The 13,203-nt window shown below is 41.1% G+C and overlaps 1 protein-coding gene and 1 long non-coding RNA gene across 9 annotated transcripts in view; one reads left to right on the forward strand and one right to left on the reverse strand.

Annotated features, from left to right (window-relative positions):
* Positions 1 to 3,830: 3,830 nt before the first annotated feature.
* Positions 3,831 to 7,354, reverse strand: LOC132379875 (uncharacterized). Of its 3 annotated transcripts, none has more exons than XR_009507557.1 (3): positions 7,278 to 7,354; positions 6,887 to 6,972; positions 3,831 to 3,922 (listed from the first exon to the last, which is right to left on the reverse strand). It is a non-coding gene; the product is annotated as an uncharacterized LOC132379875 (long non-coding RNA). The 3 variants fall into 3 exon arrangements; XR_009507556.1 differs by lacking the exon at positions 3,831 to 3,922 and adding an exon at positions 4,761 to 6,055; XR_009507555.1 differs by lacking the exon at positions 3,831 to 3,922 and adding an exon at positions 4,761 to 6,055 and having other exon boundaries at positions 7,183 to 7,314.
* Positions 6,888 to 13,203, forward strand: part of LOC132379839 (ubiquitin carboxyl-terminal hydrolase 47-like) — a 31,747-nt gene continuing 25,431 nt past the window's right edge. For 3 of the 6 annotated variants that reach the window (XM_059948116.1, XM_059948118.1, XM_059948126.1), the window contains exons 1-2: positions 6,888 to 7,003; positions 7,079 to 7,149. In XM_059948116.1, the coding sequence (XP_059804099.1) occupies positions 6,993 to 7,003; positions 7,079 to 7,149 (82 nt within the window). In that variant the 5' untranslated portion in view covers positions 6,888 to 6,992. Of the gene's footprint in view, positions 7,004 to 7,078; positions 7,150 to 7,418; positions 7,572 to 8,430; positions 8,485 to 13,203 lie in introns of those variants that run through there. The other 3 variants (XM_059948153.1, XM_059948145.1, XM_059948135.1) reach the window with 3 other exon arrangements.

The raw sequence follows: 13,203 nt of genomic DNA on the forward strand, positions 1-13,203 counted from the left end.
CTCAATATATAAGTTTGCTGATGACACCACAATTGTAGGCCATATCTCGGGTAATGATGAGTCTGAGTACAGAGACGAAATTAAGAACCTGGTGGCATGGTGCGAAGACAATAACCTATCCCTCAATGTCAGCAAAACAAAGGAATTGGTTGTTGACTTCAGAAGGAGTAGTGGACAGCACAACCCCATCTACATCGGTGGTGTGTAGGTGGAACAGGTCAAAAGCATTAAGTTCCTCGGGGTGATTATCACAAATGACCTGACTTGGTCTAACCAAGCAGTCCAGTGCCAAGAAGGCCCACCAGCGCCTTTACTTCCTGAGAAAGCTGAAGAAATTTGGCCTGTCCCCTAAAACCCTCACTAATTTTTATAGATGCACTGTAGAAAGCATTCTTCTAGGGTGCATCACAACCTGGTATGGAAGTTGTCCTGTCCAAGACCGGAAGAAGCTGCAGAAGATCGTGAACATAGCCCAGCACATCACACAAACCAATCTTCCATCCTTGGGCTCACTTTACACTGCATGCTGTCGGAACAGTGCTGCCAGGATAATCAAGGACACGACCCACCCAGCTAACACACTTTTTGTCCCGCTTCCCTCCGGGAGAATGTTCAGGAGCTTGAAGATTCGTATGGCCAGATTTGGGAACAGCTTCTTTCCAACTGTGATAAGGCTGCTGAATGGATCCTGACCCGGATCTGGGCCGTACCTTCCAAATATCTGGACCTGACTTGCACTACCTTACTTTCCCTTTTCTATTTTCTAATTATGATTTATAATTTAAATTTTTATTATATTTACTTTGATTTGTACTTCAGGGAGCGTGAAGTGCATAATCAAATATCTCTCTGATGATTGTATGCTCTAGTATCAATTGTTTGGTGACAATAAAGTAAAGTATGTTATGAGAATGCTTGTCCTCCTCATCTTCTGCTTCTTCTCCTCCTCTTTCAAAGTTCAAAATACAAAGTAAATTTATTATCAAAGTACAAATATGTCATCATATACAAACTTGAGATTTGTTTTCTTGTGGGCATACACAGTAAATCCAAGAAACTCAATAAAATTAGTGAAAGGCCACACCCAAGAGGATGGACAACCAGTCAAATCAAGCCAAAAATGGTTACATCCAAGAGAGACTGTGTTCTTGGTCCAAGGTGCAAAAACATACATGTGCATTCAAAATAATGAGAGAGTGAAGGACAGTCATGCAAGAAAACACAGTTTCAGTTCAAGACCCTGAATGACAAGTCCTGCAAATTGTTGGTTACCAGCAGAGCAGCCTGTAACTCCACTGATCCAACAATGGAAGGCAACAGTGAGAGGAGAGGCCATGCCAAACCAAGCATGGACACTATGCTACACCACCTCTGATGCCTCCTCCTCACCCAGACTGCAGCAGCATGCAAGACCACGGCTTTAGGCCTAGTCCTCACTACAACACAGATGCCTCTGCTACCTCACCCCCTGTCCAGCCACCAGACAAGGGAATCAGGCCTGTGGGGATTTGCAATTGCAAAAGAAGTGTTCAAGACAGTTACTCACGGCTTCTCTGCGTGCTACCTTTGCACACCCTCCCATTGTCAATAGCAACACATGAAATATTGTGTTACTCACTTTGACAAACAATGTGAGTTGTTTAGCAAAGTAACGCATTATTTCAAATAATGTGGAAGCAATCAGTGCCTCTGGTATCCAAGAGATGGCACCATAGAGCCCAACATTGCTTCCATTAACTTTCACAATCAGATAAGTGGTACTCTTTTTAGCCAAAATCTTTCAGGACAGCAGAAGTTATGTAACTCCACTTCAGCGTTTTTCTTCTTCAGACCTATCACTACAGATTTCCGGTTTACATGGAGAAATCATTGATGGGTGTATTGCATTTGAGAGGAAGAAATGGGAATGGGTTTCTGTTGTGTATTTACTATTTGAGTAATATTGCAAATATATTGTTTTATTGGGTATTTTTTGTTTAAATAATTAATTATGTGTTATATTTAAAAGTACGTGAATGGCACACATCATTAAACCACCACATTCTAAGTTTGCACCTCATCAAAAGCAAAGATAAAGTCTACCTGCATCTCCTGGGGCTCCAGTGCTTTTTCTTTCAATTCTTTCAAAAACAGCAATAATCTGCAAGCTGTTGCTGAAAAATTTGTTAATGATGACAGTAACACAGGATTGTGTCACTTTGAGATTTACAATGTGAAAATTGGCTTATGCCAGAAGTAAATGGCAAATTAATTAAAACAGAATTGGACACTGATTCAGCTGTTTCAGTCATTCCACAAAATAAGTCCGAATGGCATTTAAAAGATACTAAAATAAAGCCAGCAAAATATTCAACCAAGCAATTATACTGGAGAAGCGATAACTCCTGTGGGAATGACATTCATAACAAATATGACAACCAACAAGCCTCATTAGGCTTGTATGTGGTAAAAAGAAGGTCCAACATTGGGGAGACTAATTGCCTGATACAATTCCTACTTGATTGGAGATTCATCCACCATTTGCATGCCACATCCTCTGCAAGAGAATGAACTGAAAGCGAATTAAGAATGGTACTGGATGATACCACAGTAGTGTTCCAGGATGGCATTGTTAATGCAAACATATCAAGGCTAAAATAGTGTTGAATGAAAATACCACACTCACGTTTTACAAAGCCTGCTCGGTTCCTTACACAGTCTATGATAAAGAAGGCAGTGACCTTGAGCACATGGAGGCTGAAGGAATTGTTTCCAAGGTTAGGTGGAGCCCATGGGCAATGTCAATGGTCCCAGTAGCCAAGGAGGATGGGTCCTATCAGGATCTGTGCTGCTTTAATATCACTATCAACCCAGCACTGAAAGTGAATCAATACCTCTGTCCAGAATAGAGGATATCTTCACAAGCCTTTCTGGAGGTCCACTCAGCAAAGCGGACTTAGTTGAGGCCTACCTACAGAAGGAGATGGATGAAGAGTCCAAAGTGTTTCTCACCATAAACATTCACAAACATGCTTATTCTTGGAGTAGAATCTGCATCTCATCACTGGCAGAAAACTATGCACTAGGTGCTGCAAGGTTGCCCAGGCATTCAGTGTTACCTGGATGGCATCATTATTACTGGTTCAGGGTGTAAATTGTTTTACCCGGTTCTTGTACAGGAGAGAGTTTATCTTCATTACTGATCATCAACCACTAGAGTCCATTTTCAATCCACAAATGCCGCACAAATGCCGAGATAGGCTCTGTTTCTTGGAGGATACGATTACAAGTTCAAATTCAAGAGGACAACTAATAAATGAAATGCCAATGGATTGTACAAATTATCCTTGGAAAAGAAGATACCCGAAAAATTTAAAAAAGGGACACTCCACTTGACGTTACCTCCCTAATTCAGATCAGAAGTCTCTACTTTACAGCATAAATGATGCAAAGGGTAACCAGAAAAGACTCTGCAATGTCTCAGTTCTACATGGCCAACCAAAATTACTGGAATGTGCAGCAGAAATCCTAGTTCCACCATTTTTTACCAGCTCTTGATAGGGGCTGCTTTATGTGAGCACTGAGAGTCGCTGTACCATCCAAACATGCTCCTGGTCATGTAGCCATGGTGAAAATGAAAGCATTGGCTCGAAGCTTTGTTTGGTGGCTTGGGATAGATCAACAGATTGAGCAACTTGCCATGCACTATTTGGGACACCAGCACATCCAGAAGAAAGGTGTCCAGAGCTGTCAGATTGACTTCCTGCAGTCCCAGAGTCAACTACTACAATCACCAGGGAGGAGGCTCCAGAACCTGAGATTGGTTCACAATCACAAGTCTCACCTGTCAAGCAGGGTGACCCTTCCCTGACCCTCCACCACATCAAAAGAGGTGTTATCCCTCAAGAGTAAGAACTCCTCCACAGCGATTAGATCTTTAAGCCTGAATGAGACAAATTAAAATTTACTAAGCAGGGAGCAGTGTTGTGTATTAAATATTGAAGTAAGATTGTAAATATACTGTTTGATTAAGCATTCTTTGTTTAAATAATTCATTATTAGTTACGTGTAAAAGTACGTGAGTAGCATATATTATTACACCACCACATCAGAATCAAAACCAGAACACATTTAAATAAGAGAAAATCTGCAGATGCTGGAAATCCTTCAGGATTCTGTATCTCCTTCCTGGCATTAACAACGAGAAGAGGGCATGTTCTGGGCAATGGGGGTCCTTAATAATGGACACAAACTTTCTGAGACACCACTTCTTGAAGATTTTGTTTTGTTGCTGCAGTGGTAGAGTCTACCCTAAGCCACGAGGGGCCGCCAAACACAAAATGTATTTGTTTGTAAAATGTGTAAGGGCGGTATCCACAATTGGTCCCAAGAATGTGGAGGTAAACTTCAACTACTGCAGTCCTTCTAATGAAGGCATTTCCACGGTGCTGTTAAGCAGGGAAACTCAGGGTTCAGACACAGCCATGATGGAGGAACACTGGCATATTTCAGTCAGGACCTATATGACCTGCAGGTGGCGTAATCCCCATGCCTGTGAAAGTAGAGTTTCTTTACACTTGCCACAAGATAACACAATTCAGCAAAGACGGGCAAAGACCAATTAGGAGGGGGATTTTGAAAGTAAATGTGCAGCGACCACAAAATTAACTATAAATGAGTGAACAGAAGATTTATGGAAACAAATGTAGGTTCCATGCTGCCCAAAACAGGCAAAATAAAATTAGAATCAAAATCAGAATTCAGGTTTAATATCACTGGCACATGTTGTGAAAATTGATTTTTTGCACCAGCAGTACATTGCAATACAAATTAATAAAAAGTATAAATGACAATATATATAAAATACATTTAATAATTTGTGCAAAAAGAGAGGGAAAATACTGAGGCTCATGGGCTCATCGTCCATTAAGAAATGTGATGGCAGAGGGGAAGAAGCAGTTCCTGAAACTTTGACTGTGTTTTTGGGCTCCTGTACTTCCTCTATGATGGTAGCAATGACAGGAGGCATGTCCTGGGTGATGAGGGTCCTTATTGATGGATGCTACCTTTTTTGGGCATCGCCTTTTGGAGCTGGCTGAGTTTACAACTTCCTGCATCTTTTTCTGACCATTTGCATTGGCCCCTCCATACCAGACGGTGCTGAAACCAGCTGGAATGCGCTCCATGGTACATCTGTAGAAATGTGTGAGTCTCTTAGGTGACACTCCAATTCTCTGATTCCTAATGAAATATATCCTCTGTTGAGCTTTCTTTGTAAATGGGATAAAAATAATACCCCAGTGTATTACAGAACCAAGGATTTATAAAGATCATGTAATGAAATAAATTATTATTGGCAAGGATAGTGATTGTGAAATTACTGGAGTGGAAGGCTATTAAATCTCTCAGATGGATAATTTAAATCTCAAGGTACAACAGGAAGTGACCCTAGAAATCATGAATGTTTTGATGGTCATCCTTTAGAATTCTTTCAATTTAGTAAGCTTGGACGATGTCAGATGTAAATACCATTATTTAAAAAAGGAGGAAGAGAAACACTGGGAATTGGTGGTGTGGAAAATGCTGGAAAATGTCATGAAAGATGTGATAGCAGAATGGTTGGAAAGCATTAATGGAACTGGACAAATTCAACATGGGTGAAAATAACAGAGTCCGTATGAAGGGTCTTGGCTTGGAACATTGACTGCTTATTCCTTTCCATAGACGCTGCTTGACCTTCTGAGTTCCTCTAGCATTTTGTATGTGTTGCTCGGAGAAATTCAGCCATCGGCTACAGATTTCCAGTTCCTGCGGAGGAGGAGGAGGGTGCCAGAGTGACACCAGTTTTAGTAGAGTCACTGCCTCAGAGTTGTAGGCATGCACATTCATACCTGACCTCCAGTGCTTTCTTATGTACATTCTCCTTGTAACCGCATAGGCTCCATGCCCCTCCCCCACACCTCCAGCGCTCAGGTTTCCTCTCATATCCTAATGATGTGCCAGTCATTGGGCTAATTCACCACTGTAAATTGCCCTGAGTCTGGAGTTGAGTACTGGATACTCCAAGTGAGTGCAGCTGTGAAAAGAATAGATGACAGGGGAAAGTTACGAGTTGTTGAGTGAACTGGTATAGTCAAAAGTCTGGACTGGCTTCTGTCTATTTAAAATGAATGATGAAATTTGCAAATATACTGGAGGCTTTTAGAAATGTAATCAGCAGAACAAGTAAGAAAGAATCAGTGGGTATATATTTGGACTTCAAGGAGTCTGTAGAAGAAGTTCCATAGAAGATATTAAAGTACATAGGATTGGCACTGATTGAGAATTGGTTGACATAGAAGAGAAAATAGGAATAAATGGGTCTTTCTCCGGGTGGCAGGAAGTGACCAAAATACAATTTCAGGAATTGGTGCATGGAGCTCCAGGTCAACAACATACATTCAGTGGCCACCTGTAGATTCACTCATTAATGCAAATATTTCACCAGCCAATCACATGGTAGCAATCTAATTCATAAAAGCAGACAGTTATGTTCAAGAGTTTCAATTGTTGTTCAGGCCGTATGACAGAATGGAATGCAAATGTGATCCAGGTGATTTTGTTCTGAAATGATTGTTGGTGCCAGATGGGGTGGTTTGAGTATCTCAGAATCGGCTGATTTCCTGGGATTTTCGTGCACAAGCCTCTTGGTGTACAACTCTTATTTAACCTTAGGAACAAAACATATAGACTGTTTTTGCTTAATATGTGCAATAAATTGAAGCAAAATTCCAATTAAAAAAACAATTTCGAATGGAACCTGTGTGGTACTGAGCAGTGTCCTACGTTGGCTCTCCGAGCAACACAGTCCCTGATCTAAATTCCAGCGTTAAGCTGTTGGCATATTTTCAAACGAAACTGAAATTACCTCTTGACCGATGTGTGTCGCTCATTTCGCTCTTGAGTCGGGAGCATTTATAATCGGATAACATTTTGTTCAGCAGTCAGAGAAACCTGGAATTGAGCAACGCACCATGTTTAAAAAGTAAGCAATCTTAACTTCTGACACGAGTATGAGAAGCTAAGAAGCACCAGATTAACGCATTTTGTTTCATTTCAGATCAGGAAAAAAATCTACAAAGCAAAAAACAACGAAGGAAACATCGGACCCAAACAAGAAATGCTCTGAAGGTGAACGATAGAACCGACACATTATGAACTTACTACGGAACGATTTGGTGTTCATTGGGGCGAATTTTATTGCATCCCCACCTGCTTTTAAAATAGTGAATGATAGTAGGGAATTAATGAAAACGCACCCTGTACTGTTAACTTTTACACTTTCCTGTCCTTAAGATGGTTCCCTGAACAGGGCTGTCATGCACGGTTGGTGGGTGTGGCAAGACGAAGTGACGTTGTTTTGCTTTCCTTCAAACTTCCGCAATTCTCTCAACATTAATTTTTGAACTCCCGGTAAAGGAGACGGGCAAAGCTGTGGCCAGCAACCTACTGTCAAACCACTGCTCAAACCGCTGAGTTCCCCAGCAGGTTATTTGTTGGCAAACAAGCGAAAATCTGCTGACGCTGGAAATCCGAGCAACTCAGCAGAGCAGGTAGCACCTAGAAACAGTTTTGTCGACAACCTTCTTGTTTTAGTTTCCAGTATCTGCGGTTTATTTACCTCCATCCTGCAGTCACAAGAGCTACCGAAATTAATGACATTTTTAACGCATTTGATTATTTAATGGTTTATATCTTTAGAAAACTCCTTTTACATAATACAAGTGATTTTTGGCAGAAGCTGCCAGAATCACTTAACTGCGATTTGCTTTTCAAAGGCCAAAACACCTATCCCGATTGAGGTCAGCTCTGCTGGGATTGCCCGCCCCTTGCCTTCGGGTCATACAGAGAACTTGAGCGAGAATAGCATTTCATCTAAATATTATCTACACACGCAATTTTCTGGGGAAAAAAAACACCCAAGAAAAGAAACCAGAGACTGCTGTTGCTTCTGGGGACGTGGCTACAAGCTTATGTAAAAAAAATCAGAGGAGACTCATCTGAAAGGTGGGCTCTCCACCCCACTTTAAATCCTCCTTTAATTTGTCTCACCCCTGAGGAAGGGCTGGTGGATCTGCCAGGCCCCTGACTCCTCTTGGTTTCCCAGCTCCCGAGAGGCCTATGTAACCAGGAAGAGGCAACTCATGCCTTAAGGATCCTTGTTGACAAGGGTGAGGCTTCTCACATTCAACAAGGTTGTTTTGGCTGCCAGTGTATGCACTGTGTGGTGTCATCCAGGTACAGTAATAGAGACAAATGTTACTGAGAAGGCCAGGCAGCATCTGTGGAAAGAGAAACAGAAATAACAGGTCCAAATCAATTAACTGTTTCTCTTTCTATAGATACTGCTTGACCTGCTGAAAGTTTACAGCATCTGCAGATTTACTTAGCATTTTTGTGTCACAACCACAGATTCGGCAGCTGTAGTAGATACGGCAGTCGCGCTTGTGAATTTGTACATATCAGGTAATTATTATTTAATCATGATAGCATTTAACTACATTCTTGTCGTCGTAGTGCTTGTCAAGACTTGGACAGAGCATAACAAAGCTTCGCTGCTGTTTTACATTCCCTGAACCAATGGAATTTCAAAATCAATTGACTCTGAAGAGTAGTGGTATTCGTTTAATGTTTAGATGTTCTTGTTGGCCACCGTGTAGGCTTTGTTTCCCTTTTGAGAGTTTAAGTTAGTGGCCCTGCTTTGGCCTAGCCTTTATTGTTTTATGTTCGCTTTATTCAATTAAAGTCTGTGAACTATCGACTTGCTTCGGTGTCTCGCACTCTGCAATTGGGACATACCCGAACCTAGATGACATTTTGCTCTTCTTGACTGAACACCAGAATGAAAAATGTTAGCTTAATTTAGATTCAGATTTATTTTGAATATGCACATCAAAACATACAGTGCAATGCATTGTTTGTGTAAACAGCCAACACGTCCAAGGATGTGCTGAGGGCAGCACCCAAGTGTCACCACACAATCCAGCACCAACATAGCGTGCCCACAACGTTTAACACAACAACACATGACACAGAACAAGACAGCAATCACAAAACCCATCATCAACAGTGAAATAAGCCCCTTTGCCCTCCTCCCATCCCTTCACACACTCGCCTCCAACCTCCAAGACAGGCAGCCTTTGAATGCCTCGGGTTCTTCTCCCTGGATTCTCAAACCTGCTGACGTCAAGTCTCGACTCTCCAATCTCTGGCCCGGCTTTGAGCTTGCTTTCTTTCTTTTAATTTGTTATTGCTTTACCGTGTACTCCTTCAAAGCACAATTTGTATGGACAGTAGGTAAGGCAAGTTTTTCCCTGTACCTTAGAATAATGTGACAAAAAGAAACAATTTACCAGTGGCCAATTTTTAACATTAGCATTGTTGGTGTCCAAGCCTTTAGCTTCTGGAAGCGTGATTGGTTGGTCATTTAGCTGGGGTGGGGGTTAGAGTGTGTCAGTGGTATTACAGCAACTCCTGCATGCCAGTAGTGGGTGCCCCCCCCACCAGGCAGATGAGTGTGGGAGGAACTGTTGATGCAGTTGTGGGAATGCCAGTTCAATTTGATGCAAGAGTAATGAAGACATGGGATTATAAGCAGTAAATATGTAAACTGTAAATATTTAAACATTACAAACTTTGAATATGTAAAGCGTGTAGCCGAATGTAAACATTAATTTTAGCAACAAGTCAACTTTCAGTACCATTCAAATTAAACCAAGCTTGTGATTTATACCTAAATGCTTTAGACTGGGGGGAAGAACTTAGAAATTGTAAGGGCCCTAAGTAGTTGTATTCAAAACATTTGTAGCCATGGGTGAGGTGCCAGAGGATTGGATGATAGCTAATGTTGTATCATTGTTTACGAAAGGCTCTAAGGATAAGCAGGGGAATTACAGGCCAGTGAGACTGACACCAGTAGTTGGTAAGTTTTTGGAAGGTATTCTAAGGGACTGGATATATATTGTAAGAATGTGGAAAGACTGGGACTGATCAGGGATTGTCAACATGGTTTTGTGCATGATAGTTCACCTCTAACCAATCAGAGTTTTTCCAATAAGTTACCAGAAAAGTTGATGAAGGAAAGGCAGTGGTTGTTGTTTATGTGGACTTTAGCAAGGTAGTTGACAAGGTCCCACATGGGAGGCTGGTCGAGTTGGTTTAGTCGTTTGACATTCAAGATGAGGCAGTTAATTGGATTTAACATTGTCTTCATAGGAGAAACCATAAGAGTGGTAGAACATGGTTTCCTCTCTGACTGGATGCCTGTGAATTCCGGTGTGCTGCAGGGATTGGTGCCAGGTCCGTTGTTGTTTGCCATCTATCTCGATGACATGTATGATAATGTGATTAACTGGATCAGCAATTCTGCAGATGACATCAAGACTGGGGGTGTAGTGGAGAGCAAGTAAAGTTATAAAAGCTTGCAGAGGGATCTGGACCAGTTGAAAAGTGGCAGAACAAATATAATACAGACAAATGAGATATTGCACTTTGGGCAGACAAACCAAGACAGGACTTACACAGTGAATGACAAGGCACTGAGGAGTGGAGTAGAACAGAGACTTGGGATATAGATCCATAATTCCCTGAAAGTATCATCACTGGTAGATAGAGTCATAAAGAGAGCTTTTGGCCCATTGGCCTTAATAAATCATAGTATTGAGTAAAGGAGGTTCATTATGTTGAAATTGCATTAGGCGTTGGTGATGCCTAATTTGGAGTATTATGTGCAGTTCTGATGATCTACCCATAGCAAAGATATCAGTAATGTTGAAGGAGTACACAGAAAATTTACAAGGATGTTACCAAGACCTGAGGATTTCAGTTACAGGGAAAGGTTGAATACAGTAGGACTTTATACCCTGGAATGACTTGATACAAAATTTTGAGGGGTATAGATAGAGTAAATGCAAGCAGGCTGTTTCCACTGAGGGATGGGAGTCATATGAAGGGCTATTGTCCAGGAGTGGATTGAAGGGTCTTGGTGGAATAATGGTTCAGGCTGGACTAGGTGAGCAGTAGTGTTCTATGACTCTTAAGTAGTCACCCAGTCATTTTACTTACCATACATCTGGTGGAGGGGAGGAGGGATAAGGGAATCTGAATTGAGCAGTCTGAAGACTCATTGTTGATGGATTCTGATACAGTCAATACACCGGCTTTTTGCTGCCTGCTCACTTCCATGTGGTGTGTGCAGTCTTTATAAGCTGCACCAGTCATTGCAATCATGAGGAAATCTGCAGATGCTGGAAATTCAAACAACAACACACACAAAATACTGGTGGAACACAGCAGGACAGGCAGCATCTATAGGGAGAAGCACTGTCGACGTTTCGGGTCGAGACCCTTCGTCAGGACAATCGAAAATGTTTGGTTTGTCTAGTACTTGGCATGTAACCTTGTGTTACTTTATATGTAGGACATCCCGTACTCCACTCACTGTTTGTAACATCTTTCACATCTAAAAGAAAGATAACAAAATGATTCAGCATGCAATGTTTCTGTAGGTAGAGTAATTAATATAATGGAAGCAAAGAACTGTTCTTCAAAATTATAACACAAATTATCTGTGGATCTTGTTAGAAATCAAGGACTAAAGCAGAAAAGAAGGCTAAAACAAAATACATGTTTAACTTAATTAGCAAACACGAGGAAATCTGCAGATGCTGGAAATTCAAACAACAACACACACAAAATGCTGGTGGAACACAGCAGGCCAGGCAGCATCTATAGGGAGAAGCGTTGTCGACGTTTCCGGCCGAGACCCTGGGATGCTGTGGGGTGCCTGGCCTGCTGTGTTCTACCAGCATTTTGTGTGTCCAGTCATTGCAATGATGTCTTTATAGGCGGTCTTAAAGCCAGCCTATATGACTTAAAATATAGGCTCCATTCTTAAAGCAGAGGGAATAATATCCCTTTATTACTGCTTCAGGTCAAGAGTTGATATGCAGTTGTGATGTGCATACACTCACTGTTTCAAATGGCTGCCTCTGCAATTTGTTAAAGTTATTACTGTGGACTTTCTCTGACTTGGATTTCCAGCATCTGTAGATTTTCTCTTCTTTGTGCACGTTATTACCTCCTTATTTCATAGTGGAAATATTCCAGGCTGGAACAGTCCAGACAAAAGGTTTCGGGGTCAACACTTTCTGGCAGTGCCCTTACATCTAAGGTTGCAGCTGTGGCAGGAACTGATGGCAATTTTAGTGAAGATAGCCTGTAGGAGGGGTCTTTCACTGACTCAATTATGGCTATTGTATTTATTGAGTATGCCTGGAATAAAGTGAATCTCAGGGTTTTACATGGTGATATATATGTAGTTTGATAATAAACTTACTTTGAGCTGCTGTCTCACTTCTCCATCTCACCTCTTTATATTGGCTATCTTCCCTTGACATTTTCAGTACCTATGGAGGGTCTCTGTGGTTGTTGACCATTCCTTTGCCTCCAAAGATGCTGCTTGACCCACTGAGCTCCTCCAGTTGTTTGTTTTGCTCATTCTCATGTAGATGTAGGTAGAAAGTATGATCCCATAACTGATCTATGTAAATCATAGGGAAAATGTTTAAATTGCACCAACATAGGAAAAAGCATTTATTTATTTATTTATTTATTTATTTATCTATCTATCTATCTATCTATCCCTGTTGAAGTCACTCGATATACAGACCTTCCTGCACCTAGTGTTACTGTGGACATACAATCAATATATGTATATCAGCTCCCTTTTGTACTTGTTTCTATTTTTTTAATTATTATGTTCTTTATATTATATGTATTCTTTTTTCTGCTGCATCCAATCCAGAGTAACAAGTATTTTGTTGTTCTTTACACTTGTGTCCTGGAAATGATATAAAACAATCTTTCATCTTGAATCTTGGTAGAATATTGCTGTTCACTGGATTTGATAATCATTGCTATCACTGTGCCCACCTGTGTTCACTGGTTGTTTAGAAGTCTCTGAACATGGCAATTAACCATAAACTCAATCTGCAACACTTGCATCCTATTTGCTGATATAAACCAAGTTGTAAAATTGAGTAGTGGAAAGTAGTACGAGAACAAATCTCCAATGGAACAGCAACCAAAGAAGCAGAGTTGGGACAAAGGTTGATCTACATCTCTTCTGATACAGTGATCCGAAAGAAATTGCATCCAAAAACCAGCACTAACAGGGCACTTATA

Source organism: Hypanus sabinus, chromosome 2 (assembly GCF_030144855.1).
Source record: "Hypanus sabinus isolate sHypSab1 chromosome 2, sHypSab1.hap1, whole genome shotgun sequence".
Classification (NCBI taxonomy): domain Eukaryota; kingdom Metazoa; phylum Chordata; class Chondrichthyes; order Myliobatiformes; family Dasyatidae; genus Hypanus; species Hypanus sabinus.